The 21,344-nt window shown below is 44.3% G+C and overlaps 1 protein-coding gene across 4 annotated transcripts; it reads left to right on the forward strand.

Annotated features, from left to right (window-relative positions):
- The first annotated feature begins 299 nt into the window (after positions 1 to 299).
- LOC106579644 (serine/threonine-protein phosphatase 4 regulatory subunit 1) lies at positions 300 to 18,291 on the forward strand. 4 transcript variants are annotated; one of them, XM_014159753.2, is made up of 20 exons: positions 362 to 427; positions 567 to 611; positions 1,644 to 1,715; positions 1,819 to 1,903; positions 1,999 to 2,105; positions 3,582 to 3,724; positions 3,940 to 4,086; positions 4,543 to 4,650; positions 4,939 to 5,004; positions 5,361 to 5,519; positions 6,052 to 6,176; positions 6,303 to 7,084; positions 9,310 to 9,470; positions 9,561 to 9,842; positions 10,687 to 10,848; positions 11,104 to 11,204; positions 11,398 to 11,518; positions 13,678 to 13,806; positions 15,320 to 15,461; positions 17,202 to 18,291. In XM_014159753.2, exons 4-20 carry the CDS (start codon positions 1,845 to 1,847, stop codon positions 17,363 to 17,365), a joined length of 2,958 nt encoding a protein of 985 aa, XP_014015228.2. In that variant the 5' UTR covers positions 362 to 427; positions 567 to 611; positions 1,644 to 1,715; positions 1,819 to 1,844; the 3' UTR covers positions 17,366 to 18,291. The 4 variants fall into 4 exon arrangements, with proteins under 4 accessions (XP_014015226.2, XP_014015227.2, XP_014015228.2 ...); XM_014159751.2 differs by lacking the exon at positions 1,644 to 1,715 and having other exon boundaries at positions 300 to 427; positions 1,768 to 1,903; XM_014159752.2 differs by lacking the exon at positions 1,644 to 1,715 and having other exon boundaries at positions 305 to 427.
- The last annotated feature ends 3,053 nt before the right edge of the window (positions 18,292 to 21,344 follow it).

Genomic DNA, 21,344 nt, shown 5'->3' on the forward strand with positions numbered 1-21,344 from the left:
AACTTTAGGCATCCGTGGCAATGTGTTGTGTGACAAAACTGCACATTTTAGAGTGGCCTTTAACTGTCCCCAGCACAAGGTGCACCTGTGTAAATATTATACTGTTTAATCAGCTTCTTGATATGCCACACCAGTCAGGTGGATGGATTATCTTGGCAAAGGAGAAATTCTCACAGAGATGTAAACGAATTTGTGCACATAATTTGAGAGAAATACGCTTTTTGTGCTTATGGAAAATGGAAAATCTTTGGGCGTTGTACTTTACTTTCAACCGTAACGCCTCTAGGTGGGGTGGTGATTTCTTCACCGATTTGATACTATCCGGACCGCTCGATCAGTTCTAACGGCAGTTCCTGTATTCTCCCTCTCCAGTTGTTACCGCATCTGCACAGACCACTTTAAATGTAGGACCAGGACAAGATGGCGGGTACGTAGTCTATTTACACTAGCTTCGGGAAAATACACAATTCCGTCCCAAATTTTAACAGTTTCGAGTGAAAGTCGATACAGCAGAACAATTTAGTTATCGATTATCTTTTGATTCCGTTTTTGGTTGTTTTTAACAGATATATCTTTACTCCAAGAGGATTCCCAGGAGGAGTTGGACGGATGTAAGTTTGTCCCTGTGTTTTCAGTGTTGGAAATTGCTAGCTAGCGGTGCAATGCATGCGATAATTGCCTTGTCGGCTGTCTGGAGTTCACGGGTCTGTGTGGGCCTTGGGTAGACGAGTTGGACTGTCCCCTTTCTTTGCAACTTACTTAACTTCTTCGATGTGTAGTGAGTTATATTCACATCCTACATTTTAAATGCTCTCAAAAATAGTTTCGTAAAAGCTAACACTCACGCGCTTGCTGAAATTTGGCGATAAACTAGCCAGCTAGCTAGCAAGCGAATTGGCGAGCTAGCCTGTCAGATAGCCAAGCAGCTAGCTAGCTAAGCAGAGTAACCAGCGATTCGATTCACTGCATTACATTTGATTATGATCGTCTCGCTTCCTTCGCTAGCTAGATTCTCAACCTAATACATCAAGCTTGCATGCAGGATTGTTAACCTAGCTAGGTCAGCTAGTTAGCTACCACCCATAGTGGAGGGAGGTTACTGGTTTCTGTTACATCAGATATGGAACCCAGTCAGGGCCCTACGACTATAGCCTCAAACTTCCTGAAGTGGACTATTTGGCTTGCTAGTCTTTGCAGCCAAACTAAATTAGTATGATATAACAACCTGCCAGCTATCTATTTTCTATTACTATCCAGTATGCATATTAGACAATTTGGTGACTGATAAATTGTAGCAAAAGTGGGAAGTTAATGCACCTAGTCTGGCTATTGTGCAATAACTGGGATGTGCAGTTACCATACACTGTACAAGCTAGGTATTTATGTTGCAATATGATAGATTGCTTTGTTTCAGTCGTGCATTTCGCAACATACCCATACCATTGCGAGAACAGTCATGCAACAAGTTCACCTACAGATCACTACCATCATCCTATAGATCCCCACCTGCTTGTATGCTCTGTGTATTCACTGTATTTCAAGGACTTCTTGATATGTTTCTTTCACCAAATCTGTCATTTTCACTTTTGCACTTTTCCCCCCCTTGGACTGCATTCTCCTAACCACTGTTGATATGCTAATAGATTTAGCATTGGTGCCAAGCTTCTGCCACTACTGCATGTCACCTCATCACTGTCCCTCACCGGCCTGACTGGGTACGTGGTGGTGGGTGCCTCTCATGCACAATATTCCCAATGTCTCTAATAGTTGGTGTGGATGACTACAGCTCAGAGTCTGACGTCATTATTATACCTTCAGCCTTGGATTTTGTATCGCAAGATGAGATGCTGACTCCTCTTGGAAGATTGGATAAATACGTCGCTAGTGAAAATATTTTTAACAGGTAAATGTCCAATGGAATGTTATTAAAACTCACACTCAGACCTTTTTTTTATTATGGAGAATATTTAAAATATCAAATTTTGTTATGACTTCCAGACAAATGGTGGCACGAAGTTTGTTGGACACACTAAAAGCAGTGAGTGAGGATGAGAGGGACTGTATCGGCGTCTTGGAGAGAGTGGGTCGACTTGCTGATGACTCGGGTAAGACCCCATCGGTGAATAAGAGACGTTTGTATTATATTTAACGACTGACCGTAGTGAACTGTCTGTCGTGTGTATGAACTGGCTGTGTGTCTGCATGCTCTGGACATGCCCTTATTTCTGTGTCATGAAGTAGTCGGTCTGTTCTCTTGGCTGGCCACTAGTGCAGAGGAGAGAGACCCATGAGTGTTTGATGGAGCGGTGTAGTTATCTGCACCTAGATGCCATTTCACACAGGTGAAATGCTGTCTGAGTATTACAGCTGGTCCCAGTCTGCTCCCTTGGCTCTGTAAGGTGTAGGTAGGCTAAAGGTGTCAGCAGGCTTCAGTTCAGCTGGCACCGAACAAGTGTGCTCGCATACGCCCATAAAATACCTTCACTTGAAAAACGAGAAAATCGGCAATAGTGATATTTGTCCATTTTGAGACGCCGTAGCCCGTATACACTTCCTCAAAATAGTCTGAATTAATCTAAGACGACTCAAGAAATCTGTAATTCATTTAGAAGTTCTTGCTGAAGAGCTCTTAGTCACACAATTTTACATCTAAGATGTTTGGTGCATATTTTTCAATTAAAAAAATGGCATAAAAGTGTCCCCCTCGTTGAATGACAGCCTTTATTGAATAATCTCTACTTTTGACCATTCACCTACGAAGGGGTGTAGACTTCGGCTCTGAACTTTTACTTGAATTGATGTCCAAAACGAACAAAAACTTCACAAAATCTCATAATATACACAAACTCTACTGAACTGTTTCGGCCGGGAAGCGTGCGGATGCCTTAAGCAATATGGAGGAAGGTGCACCACTGCTTATACATATCCAGTAGGGATTAGAAAATAGATTGGGATTTGGGCATTTATTAGTTGGGATAACTAATAATGAGTTATCCCAACTACATTTTTTTTTTTGTGCAATGGTCAGGTCTCTGAATGTAGTGGCCTAGCAGTGTCCTTGTAAGTGCAGGGCATGTCTTTCAGCGTAATGCAGTAGCCCTGCATAATGGTCCAGGCATACATTAGAGCAGAAACCACTTCCCTTAACCCTGGAGTGAACTGACCAGAGAGGATCTTAGTCAGTCAGTGGGCATGTATTTTTAAACAACTACATCAAAATAAAAAAAAGTGTTTTCCCTTAGCATTACATAGGCTGGGTGTGCTTCAGGGACATTCTGGCCCCGCCTGGTAAAATGGAGAGTCCATCAGCATCCTTCTCACAGCTATTTATTAGTGCGTCTTTAAAATATAGGCTTAACTAAATTCACACCTGAAGTTAAGACAATCTAACTGTGTTTCTGCAGACAATATCTCTGGACAAATGATATCCTTCTCTGGTCCCAGGGCTGCTGTCGATGATGTAACCAGACCCCTTTTGTCATTGAAGACATTTGATCTTCAGGCTTTATTGATCCCCCTTTTCTACTGTCCTTAAAATACCTCTTAAGTGTTTTTAAAATGTCTGACCTTTCTCTTTTCAGAGCCCTCTGTAAGAGCAGAATTAATGGAGCAAGTTCCTCACATTGCCATTTTCTGTCAGGAGAACAGACCTTCCATTCCATTTGCCTTCTCTAAGTACTTGCTACCAATCGTGGTGAGATACCTGGCTGACCAGAACAACCAGGTAAGGGAGGCGTGTGATAAGAATACATTACATTCTCCTGTTTTTGTATTGTTCAACATACTTTGTTCTGTTTTTTGAATTGCCTCTCACTCGCTCTCTCTAGCCATTAGCACATGTTAAAAAAAACATCTATTCAGCGACAATGAATTAAGCTCATAGATGTTATTCTAACTGTTATTAATAGCTTCTGTATAATGATTGTGATATCTCGCCAGGTCAGAAAGACCAGCCAGGCGGCCCTACTGGTGCTGCTGGAGCAGGAGCTGGTTGAGAGGGGGGACATTGAGACCCTGGTGTGCCCCGTTTTGGTGGACCTGACTGCCCCCGACAGCAACGACGACGTCAAGACGGAAGCCATGGCCGTGAGTCACGTGACCAAGGAGATGCCTATAATGGCACCCTATTCCCTATATAGTGCACTACTAAAGTAGCTTTGCTGGTCAAAAGTGGTGTAATACATATGGGAATAGAAGGTGCAGTAGTGTGGAGACGGTGGTCGGGGAACATGACCCACACAACATTATGACATTACCAGGCAGTTACTGGGCCACGTTTTAGATATGATCATATCAAATGCAAAAAGTAGAATGAGGTTGACCCTTTGTTTTATTTACCATAGCTGTGATTTCCAGAAGCAGGCTGCAGCCAGCATTCAAATGAATGTTTGCACTTCTGCGGATAGTGCAAGCCAAGGGTATTTCAAAGTTGTCTGTAGAACGCAGGTAGTGTTGTTGTGACATTTTAGTTCAAACCACCATACTGTGTGAGAAGGATCCTGACGGACGGTGTATTTTGACGCTATGTTTTTGTGGCTGTAGATCATCTGTAAGATGGCCCCCATGGTGGGCAAGGACATCACCGAGCGCCTCTTCCTGCCCCGCTTCTGTGAGATGTGCTGCGACTGCAGGATGTTCCACGTGCGCAAGGTCAGTAGGGACTAAACTAGGGTTGTGTTCATAAGGCACCAAACAAACAGACTGAAATAGGAGAGACTAGCTGGACTTGGCACATATGTTTTGTTTTTGTTAACGTCTTCTGTTGTGCCTTAATGAACACGACCCTGGATTAGATCACCCACAGGCAGTGGCTATACACTCAAGCAGACTTTCTCACATGTATTGGCCTTTTCAGCTTTTTTGTTTAACATATTGTTAAATATGCTTGGGGTTGGAGTCATTGTTTTAGATGAGGTCATTTTTGTGTGTTTGTGGCAGGTTTGCGCCGCAAACTTTGGCGACATTTGCAGTGTTGTTGGAGGAGAGGCAACAGAGGAACTCCTGGTACGTGTTGACTTATTTTGGTTTCATTCTTTCTCAGCCAACTGACTTGGTAACTTTGTTTGCTTCCAGCGACACACCAGGGTTTACTTAAATGAGTCATCTTAAAGCCAGAAGTTTCTGTTGCACATGCTGTTCCCAACTGCCACTTTTCCACCTCTTTCTCTGAATTCTCAGTATATTGTTCTCTGTGTTGTGACATTGAGATTGTAACGGGTGAAACATTGATTTTCTTTCTTTCTTCCCCCCCCACTCAGTAGCTCGGCCTTGTGTGGCGATGAAAGGGCATTTTCTAAGCTCTGACTAACTGAAACACTGTTTTACTTTTCATCTCGCGCTCTCTCTCCTTTCCTGCCCAGCTGCCCCGCTTTTTCCAGCTCTGCTCGGACAACGTGTGGGGGGTGAGGAAGGCCTGCGCTGAGTGCTTCATGACCGTTTCCTCGTCCACCTCGCAGGAAGTGCGCAGGACCAAGCTATCGTCGCTCTTCATCAACCTCATCAGCGACCCCTCCCGATGGGTGAGCACCAAGCAGAAATTTTGGTCAACCCACATCCTAAATGGAAACTAAATACTTTAGCATAGGCATTAAACATTGACCTGCTCGGGCCAGAGTTCTACTCTTAATCGTCTAGGTATTTTTCTGTTTAGGGAACTAACTTGTCCACTGTATCTCAGTTGGTAGAGTATGGCACTTGCAATGCCAGGGTTGTGGGTTCGATTCCCATGGGGGACCAGTAAGAACAAATATGAAATGACAATGTATGCACTCCAGTAAGTCGCTCTGGATAAGAGTGTCTGTAAAATGAAACTAACTTTTTGGAGTGTATACATATTTTATTTTTACTGCAGGGCCTGTGGGTAGTCGTTAGCCCACTTCGGGGAACATTTACATGACATATTTTACAAGGATGTCTGATAGGCCAACTTCCTTATTTGAATGCACAACTTGGCTACTTCTCTTTACAAGAGTGTCTGCTAAATGACTGTAGAGTAATTGACACGTCATACTTGTTTGTTCCTTGACCTCTGTCTCTTACTGCGTGTGTCAGGTGCGTCAGGCTGCCTTCCAGTCGCTGGGCCAGTTCATCTCCACGTTCGCCAGCCCCAACAGTGTGGGCCAGTACTTCAGAGAGGGGGAGGAGGGCGAGTGCAACTGTGTCCACTCACAGAACAGGTGCAGCCATTTTGGGCATCTAAAAGGGAATTTAGATTTGAATGGTTTTCTCTCAGTGAAGGAAATCCACCAAGCTTGTATTGTACTGCTTGTTTGTAACACGCTTCCTCTCTCTCTCTCCCCCAGTATTGAAGAGAAACCACTGAACCTGGACACTACAGACCCTTCCGTCAGCGCTAACACAGATGACTCTCAGAGGCGGGGGGATGACTCTCCTGTATGCACAAATGGCAACAACGTAGAGGGTTGTCTACAACAGGACTGCATTTCCAACAATGCCCAGGGGGACCACAGCGAGGGGGAGGATGGGGGGTTTTGCCGGACAGAGGAGGAGATAGGCGGAATGGACGTGGCAGAGCAGGGGGGTGGGGAGAAGGCGGCGGAGGCTTTGGCGGATGCTCTGGACGGTCCCGAGTGCCTCTGTAGGAAGGCGGCTTCCTCGCTCGCCTCCAACCCGGACCCCTCGGAGGAGGGAGACTCTTCCAGCACAGCAGGGGCTCAGGAAGAGGAGGAAGCCCCTTCAGTGGCTACTGAGAGCACTAAGAACGAGCCACAGCCACATGAGAAATGCACATCCTCCAACGAGAAGGACGACTCACCAGCAGACATATTGGCGCCCTCGTCCTTCTCCCTCCCTGAGCCAGCAGAGGAGGAGTCCCCCTTTGTCAGTCCACTGGACAATATCCCAGAGCAGGAGCTCTACAACTCCTTCCACTTCTGGAGGTTGCCCATCGCTGAGATGGACCTGGAGCTGCTCCAGCAGGGGGAGAGTGTCCAGGAGGAGCCCCCCAGCTGCGTCTCCTCCAGTCAGGGCAAGACTAAAGCCTCGGCCCCAGTCCTGGATAGGAAACAGCTGGAAGAGCTGATCGAAAACCTGGAGCCTCATATTGATGACCCCGACGTGAAAGGTGAGCTGTGCTCTGTGTGTAAAGCTGTAGCTTGACCTCACCGTGAGGTCTACACTCTACTGCTGAGATCACGAGAAGCTGCTTACTTCAATACCATACGTAGAAATGTTACTCCATAAGAGGTGGTTATTTTGGTAACTGTTGCAATTCATGGTTGTGCATCCATTCATATAGGGACAATATCTCAGTGTGTAGGCAATTATATTGTAAGAAGTTGTCATGGAGGGTGAATTCCCTTGGGTTATAAATAGACTAATCCTTAACCAGAGCAAGCAGTGAAATTCAATACATTGTTGACAATGAACATTCCTCTGCTGTGATTGGACAGAAGAAGCTCTTTCTCAGGTAGTGTAGGATAGAGCTCAGAGGCTAACCCTATAGGCCAATGGTGTGAGAGGCTAGCCGTTGAGCCCAGTCCACTGTGTTTTTGGTGGAATGAAACCCTTAATGTTGTGTGTGAGGCTAGCAGCCTGCTGGCACCTGGCCATTTCACACAATAGAAACCAAGTCATTTTTGGGTCGGCTTGAAAGGGAGGGAGAAAATAGAAAACCGGGAGAGGTATGTGTGGCCTATAATGTTACAAATCGCACAACGAAGAGGCGTTGTCAGAGGATACCAGAAAGCAACTTCAAACTAAAGCAGTTTTTGTCACTTAACAGTTTTTCCTTCGTTTTATGTGCGAGCCTCCTCGTCGGCCTATAGATGCAATCCCATCATGCTGAATGTAATAAACTCAGGTAGTCTAGGCCAGTCCTCAGGGGCCAGAGTGCTGTAACACTGCCCTGCCATCCCTAGCAAACACAGCTGATTTAAACTAATTGCATTCCAAATTGAGTAGTTGATTATTGGAGTCAGGTGTGTTGGCTGGGGTAAAAGTGTGACACTAATCAGACCCCTGAGGACTGGCGTTACCCTGGGTTAGACCTATACTACAGAACACTGCTGTGTTCCAGTACTGTTTGTTTCTAAGATGGGTCACATGAATCTAATGATCTGTCACTGAGTACGGTTACATGCACATAATAATGCGATTTATTGTAGGTAGTCAGATTAATATAATAATTAGATTTAAAATGTTTACAGGCTTTGCAAGAACAATCTGAAATCAGGCTACCTGATGTCACTCTGATAAATGCAGAAAATCACCACTCTAAATAAACGTTCCACCACAGCGACCATGTTATTTTTGGGTTGGGACATATAAAGATTGAATGTGAACTACTTCTATGACGTGTACGTTCCGTAGTTCTGAACTCACTTCACTGGCGTCGAAGAGGAAGGCTCTTGGCTGGCGTCGAAGAGGAAGGCTCTTGGCTGGCGTCGGCACAGCTAAAATGCACAGCTGGAACGGCAATTCTATTTAGTTTGATATTTTTTGTATTTGTTTTTATAAAAAAAAAAATATATATATATATATATATATATATATATATATATATGAATAATTAAGGTCCTAATAATTAGACCTTACGCTGATTTTTAAAATGAGCAGAGTAAGGTGTTTACATGACTACTGCCATAGTCAGTTTAGTATGGAATTATTACTGTGCACGTAAACGTTATCACCGGTGTCGTCATGCCAGACGTGCGTTGGTTTGACGAACCGCTCATTGTTGCAGATGGAAATGGAATCCATAGAGCTGACGGACAATCATCAGTTCTACATGATGGACCATGATTTCTGTCAGAATGTTCCGTAACGCTAGGCTGCATCCTCCTGAACAGGCCCCAGCTGCACTGAAGCACAATGACTCACTCTGCTTAGCCTTGACAGATTTCCAATCTGCTCTTCCTCGTCTGTTAAGATGAGCCCCGTGTCGGTGCTTCGGGCCAGTGCAGTGGCTCCTCCATGGTTTTGAGTGTGATCTGTTCTTGTGAAGACGGGCCGGCTGTAAGCCCAGACAAGGGCTCCCTGTTGGGTATATGGCACGAAGAACGCTTGTTTGACAATGACGCGCGTACACACAGGCCTCGATGGGCTGTTTTATACACTCAAGGTAATGCTGTCACAACAAGGAGGAAATAGGTCTCCTAGACACTTCATGTATATGATAGAATGAGCACAGGCTAGGTATTAGCAATATGGTAGTTGCTCAAGTTGTATTGTTTGGCAATAATACAGCTTACCCCTTGGGCATTGTTTCTGAACAAGTGAACATGGTGATGGAGCAATGTGGAACTCGCCTGCTCAACCATGTCGTCACCCCCCCCCCCCTTCCTGCAGCACAAGTGGATGTCCTGACAGCTGCTCTGAGAGCCACAACCATGGACTCTCACCTAGAGGATGCCTTCCTGGAGCCCCGGGACAGCCAGGGGGGTCACCACTACGACAACCCCTTTGGAGTGCACCAGATGCCCCTTATAGGGCACCATTCAGACATGGAGGTGAGGGGGTGGAATGGCGTCACGCCTATAGAGAAATTATCTGTAGGGTTGTCATGTTTGATTTGTGATTTAATCCTGGTGTCTGTGTAGAGGCGAAACTCCACCCTGCAGATGAACCATGGCGACGACTCTGAGCTGAGCGATAGCAGCTTCAGTCCAGAGGACGAGAAGAAATCCAAGCTTCAGGACGTGATCCCTCAGGCCCTGCTGGACCAGTACCTGTCCATGACGGACCCGTCCAGAGCCCAGACGGTGGACATGGAGATCGCCAAGCACTGTGCCTACAGCCTCCCTGGTGTGGCCATGACCCTGGGCAGACAGAACTGGCACTGCCTCCGGGACACCTATGAGACCCTGGCCTCGGACATGCAGGTGTGTCTATGCTCCAGTTCTGTCTAGGCTACATCTGACTTACACCTTCTGTCAATTTTACTGTAAATGTTTTTGAGGAAAAATACGGGTTTTCTCTTCAGAAGTTGTTTTTGACCCTCCCCTCCCCCCATTCCATTTCAACCTCTAAACACTCCCCACCATGGAACACATTCACTAGAACACAACTTTGTGGAACGTTTAGGTAGATCTAGATTGTGTATAACTGGCATGCTTCGCTCACTTGTAGCGTAAGCTCTAATCGTTCCACAACGTCGCGACCTCCTGAATGTGCCCCCATGGTTAGTATGTAGCCTAGCAGTGTGGCTCTCTCACTGTGGTCTATTTCCTCCTCCCCTGCCAGCTGGTTGTTGTCAGGGAGGGTGCTTTGACAGACTGGACCTAGACTGGAGCATGGAGCAGGTTTGCTTTTCTTTCTGGTCCTCCTCAAGCACCTTTTTTATTAATTTTGTGATTCTCCAAAGCCCAATGTGTGGTTCCTTGGCTTTCCAAATGCAGTCCTCCAAAAAAACAAACTTGTGTCCTCTCACCATTCAGTTGTCTACCCCAAAGTTTGCCTGCCTGCCTGCAAGGAATGACATTTTGCCCCAGGCACGACAGCTGAAGGGCTTGACACTATTGGCTCTGGTCACTCTCAACCCCCCCCAAAAAAAAAATCAGTGAGCTGGAAGCCTGAGGACTGGATTTTGGGCCCCCCCCCCCATGTGATTCCTTTATGTCTCCGGTGCTGTCTCCCCCTGGCAGCTCCCTTTGTCCCACTTTTATACACGCCCTCTAACGTCACTGGGTCTCCCTGGGCTCTAATGTCTCTCTCTCCCTTCTCCAGTGGAAGGTGCGTCGGACGTTGGCCTTCTCCATCCACGAGCTGGCCCTGATCCTGGGGGACCAGCTGACGGCAGCGGACCTGGTGCCCATCTTCAACGGCTTCCTCAAGGACCTGGATGAGGTACGGGTAGGGGTCCTCAAACACCTCTACCACTTCCTTAAGGTCAGTCGGCACCTCTTTCTTTACCACTCACATCAATATAAGAAAAGACTTTATCAATATTAAAGAAAATACTAATAGAACCGATCATTAGAATGTCACAATGAGTTGACTGCAGCTCATAATGATTCATATTTCCCATAGTGATGATAGGATCCAGGCACCCTGCTGTTTCTCTGTGCCGCGGTGGAGTTTCTCTGTGCCCGCAGGGGATCAACCTCTTTCTTTCTTTCTGTTCCATGCTCACCCTCCCTCTAGCTGCTGCACCAGGACACCCGGCGTAAATACCTGTACCAGCTCCAGGAGTTCCTGGTCACAGACAACAGCCGCAACTGGCGCTTCCGATCAGAGCTGGCTGAGTAGGTTCTACACTGTTACCACACTTCATGTAATCCATTTATTTCCCCTGTGACCTTAGTTGTCCCAAACACCATTAGTAGCTAGACAAGTAGCCAGACGTTGTGACATTCCTGTACTGTGTGTGGGTGATGGCTGTTTTGGTGACATTAGGTTCTATGGGTCAGGGTAATCTGTATCCCTCTGTGTTCTCAGACAGCTGGTGTTGTTACTGGAGCTGTACAGTGGTCAGGATGTTTATGACTACCTTCGACCCCTGGCCTTCAGCCTGTGTCTGGACAGAGTGTCGTCTGTACGCTGGACCTCCTACAAACTGGTACGACACACCCCCGACACGGTCACAGCCAGCGACACGGTCACTTGTTTCTTATACTAGTAGAACTGTGTAGATACAGTACCAGTCACACCACCTATGCATTCGAGGGTTGTTTTTTTATTTTGACTATTTTCTACATTGTAGAATAATAGTGAAGACAAACTAACCAAGAAAGTGTTAATCAAAATATATTTGAGATTCTTCAAAGTAGCCACCCTTTGCTTTGATGACAGCTTTCTCTCAACCAGCTTCACCTGGAATGCTTTTCCAACAGTCCTGAAGGAGTTCCCACATATGCTGAGCACTTGTTGGCTGCTTTTCCTTGTTGGCTGCTTTTCCTTCACTCTGCGGTCAAACTCATCCCAAACCATCTCAATTGGGATGAGGTCAGGTGATTGTGGAGGTCAGGTCATCTGACGCAGCACTCAATCACTCTCCTTCTTGGTCAAATAGCCCTTACACAGTCTGGAGGTGTGTTGGGTCATTTGTCTTGTTGAAAAACAAATGATAGACCCACTAAGCGCAAACCAGATGGGATGGCGTATCGCTGCAGAATGCTGCGGTTTCCTTGAATTCTAATTAAATCACTGACAGAATCACCAGCAAGCACCATCACACCTCCATGCTTCATGGTGGGAACCACACATGCGGAGATCATCTGTTCATTTACTCTGCGTCTCACAAAGACATGGCGGTTGGAACCAAAAATCTGAAATTTGTACTCATCAGACCAAAAGACAGATCTCTACCACTGTAATATGCATTGCTCATGTTTTTTGGCCCAGCAAGTCTCTTCTTATTATTGGTGTCCTTTAGTAGTGGTTTTTTTGCAGCAATTCTACCATGAAGGCCTGACTCACAGTCTCCTGAGCAGTTGATGTTGAGATGTCTGTTACTTGAACTCTGAAGCATTTATTTGGGCTTCAATTGCTGAGGCTGGTAACTCTAATGAACTTATCCTCTGCAGCAGAGGTAACTCTGGGTCTTCCATTCCTGTGGCGGTCCTCATGAGAACCAGTTTCATCATAGCGCTTAATGGTTTTTGCGACTGCACTTGAAGAAACGTTCAAAGTTCTTGAAATTTTCCAGATTGACTGACCGTCATGTCTTCAAGTAATGGACTGTTGTTTCTCTTTGCTTATTTGAGATGTTCTTGCCATAATATGGACTTGGTCTTTTATCAAATAGGGCTGTCTTCTGTATACCACCCCTATCTTGTCACAACACAGCTGATTGGCTCAAATAAAGAAAAAGCCTTCAATCAGTAGGTGTGTCCAAACTTTTGACTGGTACTGTGTATGTGTACGTACACTACCGTTCAAAGGTTTGGGTTCACTTAGATATGTCCTTGTTTTTGAAAGAAAAGCAACCAAAAAATTGTCCATTAAAATAACATCAAATTGATCAGAAATACAGTGTAGACATTGTTAATGTTGTAAATGATTATCGTAGCTGGAAACGGCAGATTTTTAATGGAATATCTACATAGGCGTACAGAGGCCCATTATCAGCAACCATCACTCCTGTGTTCCAATGGCATGTTGTGTTAGCTAATCCAAGTTTATCATTTAAAAAAAAGGCTAATTGAGCATTAGAAAACCCTTTTGCAATTATGTTAGCACAGCTGAAAACTGTTGTCCTGATTAAAGAAGCAATAAAACTGGCCTTCTTTAGAATAGTTGAGTATCTGGAGCATCAGCATTTGTGGGTTCATTTAGGCTCAAAATGGCCAGAAACAAAGCACTTTCTTCTGAAACTGTAATGTTACACCACCATATCCTTGGTAAATATTTCTCCCTCCCTACCATTTCCACATATCTCAAACATTTCTCATGTTTTGCTCAACGTACACAGCAGGGCGACGTCCTGCTTACAGACATCAGCAACAACACCGTTCAAGTCTGCTAAAGATGGCCGTTATTGTCTCTTCCCAATAATAGCCTTTCACTGAGGCATGCCCTGATTGGGAAGAGATCGTAGTAGTTTAGCGATCACTCAGCAATTTCTTTTAATAAAACTACTAATCCGTTCAAGACGTCACCCCTCTGTATGATGTCATATTACTGAGCCCGTCTTTTAAGTTCTCTGGGCTTCATTTACTCAGAATTTGAGAATTTTGATACAATAAATATTGTATTCCTTTTTGTGTATATTGTTAGGTGAGTGAGATCATCAGGAAGGTGGCGTCGTGCCAGGCGCTGCTGGCAGACTTCCTGAGTGAGCTGGTAGAGAAGTTCTGCCACTCCCCCAAGTGGTCGGGACGACAGGCATTCACTTTCATCTGTCAGGTGAGGACATCTTTGTCATGTTCATCGTTAGGCTTTGGCAGTATACTGTATATACCGGGGTGTTTAGAACTAGCCACACACACCCCCATAGCCAATACTTCAACCATTTATTTTTAAGTTATTTGTAGCTACTTTTAAGTAAATACCTGCAGTCAACTTGTGCAATACGTTAGGAAATAAAGCACATCGCGCTGTTCATTTCACCCGTCACATTATTTTTCATTATGAAGCTTACCAGTCACATGGTGTTAGTTTACAAGCACACAAGGATGAGTCTGCCAGCAGAGCATGAGTCACTCACTGTTGTGCAGCATGCACCTGGTGATCTAGTTACAGTATGGAATTCATAACTAAATGTTTGCCAGCTAGATATCTTACAACTATTCAGTGAACTGTCTAAAATGTGCTAAATGCTCTGCCGTTGTGAAATCAAGCTTCTCTTGGTAACAGCAGAGTCCACTCCTGGATCAATAGCCTTGCGGTCTAATATTTGTTTTGTTTTTGCAGCAATGTGTGAGTAGCATTTTTGTGTTACTTGTATAACTTTGCACTGGGATGTCTGTCCTGCAAATAGTTTGTCAGACTTTATAAAATGTTCCCAATTTGCTCGTTAGCATTTGCTATGGGATTTGACATGTATTCTTTATTTAACCAGGGTAAAAGCCATGAGACTATTTATTTTTCTCTTTTTACTTGTTAGCATTACTATTACTAACATTTGGATTAAAGGGGTTTGACAATAGGGCCCCTTGTGTTCAGTGCCAGTATTACCAAATATCCCGGAATGGCACAAGGTCGGTATGACAACCGCCCAAGCCTATTCATTATTATTCTTCTCGTCATCTCCTGGCCTGTCAAACACACAAATAATCATCCAAATAAACAAGGTAAATACTGTCATACATAAAACCTGATGGAAACTATTTTTTGGGGGGGAGGGGTAAAGAGGTAAGACTACCAAGCGGCATAGTCTCTGATCTAGTTAAGTTAATCTTGTAGCCTGAGAATACACTGAATAATTGAAGAATATTAACAAGAGGTGTAATTTGAAGTCTCGGGGCTAAAGATGAATATCAAAACATTGTCAGCGCCAAGGATGTTTAATTACGTTTTTGAATTGAAGTGTTTTTATTTGAGCCGTTAGTTTCCCCACCCTGATATTACACAGTAGAGTAAGTGGCTATGGTAGCTATGAGGACACTGCTTTCAACGGGCCACTTGACATTGTCCCCACCATTTTATTTGATAACATAAGTGGCACCGTTCTCTGTCCCACAATGTCTATTGTGTTGGAGGACAATGAGATCATGATGACTGAGTGGTCAAGTGTGTTAACGCACAAACACAACAAAGTGCAAGTGTGTGTGTCTTGTGCATGCACACACAGAATCACACACTCCCCCAATCCATCTCTGACACACACACACACACACACCCTCTGACCATCCTCCCTCTTTCTGTCAGCATCTCTGAAACACACACCCTCTGACCATCCGCTCTCTCTTTCTGTCAGCTGGCGATTGAGGATGACTGTGTGTCGTTGGAGCAGTTCTCGGAGCACCTGCTGGCCCCTCTGTTACAGCTGGCCTCCGACCCCGTGGCCAACGTCAGGGTGCTGCTGGCCAAGACCATCCGTCAGAGCCTGCTGGAGAGAGGTACACACACACCTCCATGCTCCTCTGACCAATTCCATAGAGTTAGGCCTAGGAAACAAGCAATTATGGCTTAATTTATTTTATTATAAAAACAAATCGTATTTATAAATTAACTTAACCTCTATGGGCTAGGTGGGACGCTAGCGTGCCACCCGTGGTGCACTCCATCAACAGCAGGTGCATTTCAAGAGCGGCAAATTTGAATCCAAATAAATGTCAAAATTCAAATTTTTCAAACATACAACTATTTTACACCCTTTGAAAGATAAACATCTCCTTAATCTAACCACGTTTTACGATTTCAAAAAGGTTTTACGGCGAAAGCATAAATTTAGAGTATGTTAGGACAGTACATTTACAAGAGTTGTGTGTAATGTTTTGTCAATTCAAAGACAGGGTCACCAAAACCATAAAACCAGCTAAAATGATGCACTAACCTTTTACAATCTCCATCAGATGACACTCCTAGGACATTATGTTAGACAATGCATGCATTTTTAGTTCTATCAAGTTCATATTTATATCCAAAAACAGCGTTTTACTATGGCATTGATGTTGAGGAAATCGTTTCCCTCCAATAACCGGCAGTCAAGTCAGCGTCACAAATTAAATAATTACAATTAGAAAACATTGGTAAAATATTATATTGTCATTTAAAGAATTATAGATTTACATCTCTTGAACGCAATCAACTTGCCAGATTTAAAAATAACCTTACTGGGAAATCACACTTTGCAATAATCTGAGCACTGCGCCCAGAAAAATACGCGTTGCGATACAGACTAGACGTCATGTTGGGGAGATCTAAAATCGAAAATACTATGTAAATAATCCATTACCTTTGATTCTCTTCATCAGATGTCACTTCCAGGTATCACAGGTCCATAACGAATGTAGTTTTGTTCAAAAAAGCTAATCATTTATGTCCAAAAATCTCCGTCTTGTTAGCACATGATCTAAGCCAGCCGGACTTCCGTCATGAACGAGGGGAAAAAATATATTTACGTTCGTTCAAACATGTCAAACGTTGTATAGCATAAATCATTAGGGCCTTTTTTAACCAGAACATGAATAATATTCAAGGTGGACGAATGCATACTCTTTTATAACGTATTGGAACGAGGGTACCCAACATGAACTCGCGCGCCAGGTGTCTAATGGGCCATCATCGTTCCATGGCTCTTGTTCGGTCAGATCTCCCTCCAGAAGACTCAAAACACTTTGTAAAGGCTGGTGACATCTAGTGGAAGCAATAGGAAGTGCCAAAATATTCCTCAGCCCCTGTGTTTTTCAATGGGATAGGTTTAAAGGTAATACAACACATCAGGTATCCACTTCCTGTCAGAAAATGTCTCAGGGTTTTGCCTGCCAAATGAGTTCTGTTATACTCACAGACACCATTCAAACAGTTTTAGAAAATTTAGGGTGTTTTCTATCCATATGTAATAAGTATATGCATATTCTAGTTACTGGGTAGGAGTGGTAACCAGATTAAATCGGGTATGTTTTTTTATCCAGCCGTGTCAATACTGCCCCCTAGCCCTAACAGGTTAACTGCACTCACAAAATGCATAGTATTATGCATTGTGAAATAGTCTGGATTGTGTGTGTATAGCTATGTCATTACTAATCCCCAATAAGGAAACATGACAAAGTATGACTGTTCTCCATATATCGTCAGCTTAACTGCAGTTGAACACTCGTCACATCTGTCCTCTATTCTTCCTGTCGTCCCTGCAGAGTACTTCCTGCATTCTGCCAACTCCCACCAGGAGGCGCTAGAGCAGACACTGGTGGCCCTGCAGATGGACCTGGACAAGGACGTCAAATACTTTGCCAGCGTGCATCCTGGGAGCACTCGCCTCAGCGAGGATGCCATGAGCACCACCTCCTCCACCTACTGAGCCCAGAGCACCCCTCGCCCCTTTAAACACACACAGGTTAGGGTGCAGAGGGCTTGAGGTAGCTTCTTTTACTGGCACTTCTACTTCTAAACAGCCACAAGGGGAGGACCCATGAATCAATACAACTCCAATCAACACAACAGATTAATTTAGTGCTTTGATTTGTTAATATTTTTTTGCCACAGAAGCCTTAAGTGTCTTCCTTAAACTGGAAAATACTTGAATGTCCAGAGTGGATTCAGTGACTAACAAAACAAATGGGGGGGGGGGGGACGCATGGGGTACGGTGCTAATAGGGACCATTTTCCCACATCAGTTCCTCCCCTTCCTGCTCTCTTTCTATCGCTCTCATCTTCCCGAGACTTAGCGGAAAAGCCAGTATCTCACAAGCTTTATCGACCCACATGGCAGGACGACTGTCTCTAACTCAAAACGTTTAAATGTTTTTTTCTTATTGAAACTGTATAAATGACTCCTATGCTGCATATATTAAAAAAATGAAGAAAAAAAAGTACAACGTCTGTGGACGGTGGACGTAGCACGTCTCCTACTGGGCTCCTGCCTCCGTTGTTTTAACTCTCTAGTGCAGCACATTGTTGTACCCATAGACAGAGGGCCTCCCCCTGGCAGGCAGGGGTTCTGTTGTCAATGAGAAATAAATTTATTTTTATTAATATTATGGCTGTCCGTTTGCGGTGTTTTTTAAGTAAGCGGAGAGCTATCCGGTTGTAAAAGGTCAGCACACTTGAAACGTGGTATTTAACCTGAGAATAAAATACTGGGCCGCACCCCTGCCCTTATACCCTATCTGTACATATCTCTAGCAACTTTTCCATTTTGATCAACGATCATGTATAGTATTGTGATACCATTTTTTTCCCCCTTTGTTTTACCTGTCGCAGCATTAAATAAAAAGCAGGCACAAATTTGTAGGTGTATTTTGTTTGTGTAGGAGGGATGGAGGCTCTGGAACATGTTTCTCAGGATATTCTTAACACCAAAGAGGAGTTTTATATACAACTGGTGCCATGCCCTGGCTGGGATTGAATCGGATTGCGGATTACAGGCATTGTGGCTTTTAAAGGCAATTTACAGTAAATGTTGCATATGTTGGCTCAATCGGAAATTGCCTTAAACGCCTATAACCCACGGTCAGAATGTATCCTGGCCCTTGTCAGACTGTTTTAACAGAAGTCCATTTTTTATTTTTTTAAGCATCAAAATCATTGAGCCACTTACATAAAGACTTTCCTTTACCTTGCTGATTGGATTTACACTGAGGGCATAAACTGTAATGACACCGGGATTCAAACCTTGTTACGCTCTCCACCATGTTCCTTCTATTTGTGCTCACTGGTTGCGCTTTGCTCTCATTGGTCACTCTAAACTCCGCCCACTGGTCCTTGAGCTGGAAAATGATTAGAAGACATTGTGTTGAATCAAACCAGGGACCTGTTGCAGCACAACCCGCGTTCTTTACCCCTCCACAACCATCCAACCTCAATCTCTACATGACTGGAAAACCCCAGTCGCTAAAGTCCACCCATTGATCATTCTTCAAATAAATCAATCATTTATTCTGAAGCTGAGGTTTACTACAAAGCAGGATCAATTAGTTAGCCGGCTAACTTCAAATATTGTATTTGCAGCTGTTTTTGAAGCTAGTTTACAAACCAAATTGTGAAAGATGCAAAGACTAAATGAAAGCATAGAAATAGTGCATATAGAACAGTTCTACCGTATCTTATACTTGCTTTCAATGAGTGACAGCTCTATAACGCAAATGTGAATTTGGTTAGGTGGCCCAAAAAGTTACATATTGAAGCTATAAGTTTAATTTTTGTTTTTGGTTGGCTTATCTATAAAAAAAAAAATGATTTGGCAAGTTAGCTGGGTAACTTATTAATCCTGCTTTGTAGTATACCCCTCAGCCCCCAGGACCAGATCACGCAAGTTTGCATGTACAGTGAAACACAACTAACCCACTCATTTTCATTAACCAATTGAGCTCGCCCGCTTTTAGTCCAAAAAAACAGAAATTAGTTGCCTTTGGTTCAATCAGTCATTCCAATGGGGGAAACAATAGGGTTTTGGGAAAAAATGCTGAAACTAACACAGGCTTAGATCTTATACCTTTGTTCATGTAGTGTATGTGGACATCTGCTCGTCGAACATCTCATTCCAAAATCATAGGCATTTAATATTGAGTCGCCTCACCCCCCTTTGCTGCTGTAACAGCATCCACTCTTCTGGGAAGGCTTTCCGCTAGATGTTGGAACATGCTACAAGAGCGTTAGTGAGGTTGGGCACTGATGTAGGGAGATTAGGGCTGGCTCACAGTCGGTGTTCCAATTCATCCCAAAGGTGTTTGATGCGGTTGAGGTCAGGGCTCTGTGCAGGCCAGTCAAGTTCTTCCACACTGATCTCAATAAACCATTTCTTTATGGACCTCTCTCTGCACGGGGGCATTGTCATGCTGAAACAGGAAAGGGCCTTCCCCAGACTGTTGCCACAAAGTTGGAAGCACAGAATCGTCTAGGATGTCATTGTATGCTGTAGCGTTATGATTTCTCTTCACTGGAACCAAGGGGCATAGCCTGAACCATGAAAAACAGCCCCAGACAATTATTCCACCTCCACAGTTTGCATTGGGGCAGGTAGAGTTCTCCTGGCATCTGCCAACCCCAGATTAGTCTGTCAGACTGCCAGATGGTGAAGCATGATTCATCACTCCAGAGTCCAATGGCTGCAAGCTTTATACCACTCCAGCTGATGCTTAGGCTTGTGCGCACGGCTGCCATGGAAACCCATTTCATGAAGCTCCAGACGAACAGTTCTTGTGCTGACGTTGCTTCCAGAGGCAGTTTGGAACTCGGTATTGAGTGTTGCAACCGAGGACGGACTATTTTTACGTGCTAAGCGCTTCAGCATTTGGCGGTCCCTTTCTGTGAGCTTGTGTGGCCTACCACTTCGCGGTTGAGCCACTGTTGCTTCTAGACTTTTCCACTTCACAATAACGGCACTTACAGTTGACCTGGGCAGCTCTAGCAGGGCAGGAACTTGACGACGAACTGATTTGTTGGAAAGGTGGCATCCTCTGACTGTGCTACGTTGAAAGGCCATTCTACTGCCAGTGTTTGTCTATGGAGATTGCTCGGCTGTGTGTTTGACTATACACCTGTCAGCAATGGGTGTGGCTGAAATGGCCGAATCCACAGGGGTGTCTACATATATATTATATTATATTATATATATATATATATATATGTGTGTATGTTTTGTTCTGAGATATTATTCAGTTAACATGACCTTTTGATTTTTATTAAATAAATGTTTCAAAATTAACTACGTTAAGCAATGAAGATGACTTACAGCAAATCATATAAGATTTCCTAAGCCTGTGTTTACCACAGACCTTATTTTCAGCGTTTTATCCAAAAACGCCATTCATTTCCCCATAGGCTTTGTCCCAAAAAGCCCATTACTATTACTCTCTCTTCCCTTTATCAAAGACCATTTGCCTAAACCGAACCCGAAATTCACCACCTTCATAAGATCCACTCCTCCATGCTTTTACAGCCAAACACAATAGCATCATTGTCCAACGCTGCAACAAGGATGTCTGCCTGCACGCAACCCCAATCGACTGCATTGCAGCAGGTTTGCCTGGCTCGCCATGTCAGGAGGACAGACTGGTCACGTGACCAGAGCCATCCTCCTGAGACAAAGGCTTCTTTGTGAGGCCTTGGATGTACCCGACAAGACCAGACACACAACACTTTTGTTGCCTGTCAGCTGGGCAAAGCCCACTGGCTATGTGACCCAACATGCTCCTCACTTCTCCATGCCTCCCCTTCCTCTTCTGGCTACAGGAAAGTGGGCAAACTGATTGGGACACCTGGGTTGTGTGGCAAACCGGTTCAGAATGCCCAGGATGAAAAGGAACTGTTAGGAATCAAATTCTCCTGTGGGGAAACTG

Source organism: Salmo salar, chromosome ssa19, assembly GCF_905237065.1.
Source record: "Salmo salar chromosome ssa19, Ssal_v3.1, whole genome shotgun sequence".
Taxonomy (NCBI): Eukaryota; Metazoa; Chordata; class Actinopteri; order Salmoniformes; family Salmonidae; genus Salmo; species Salmo salar.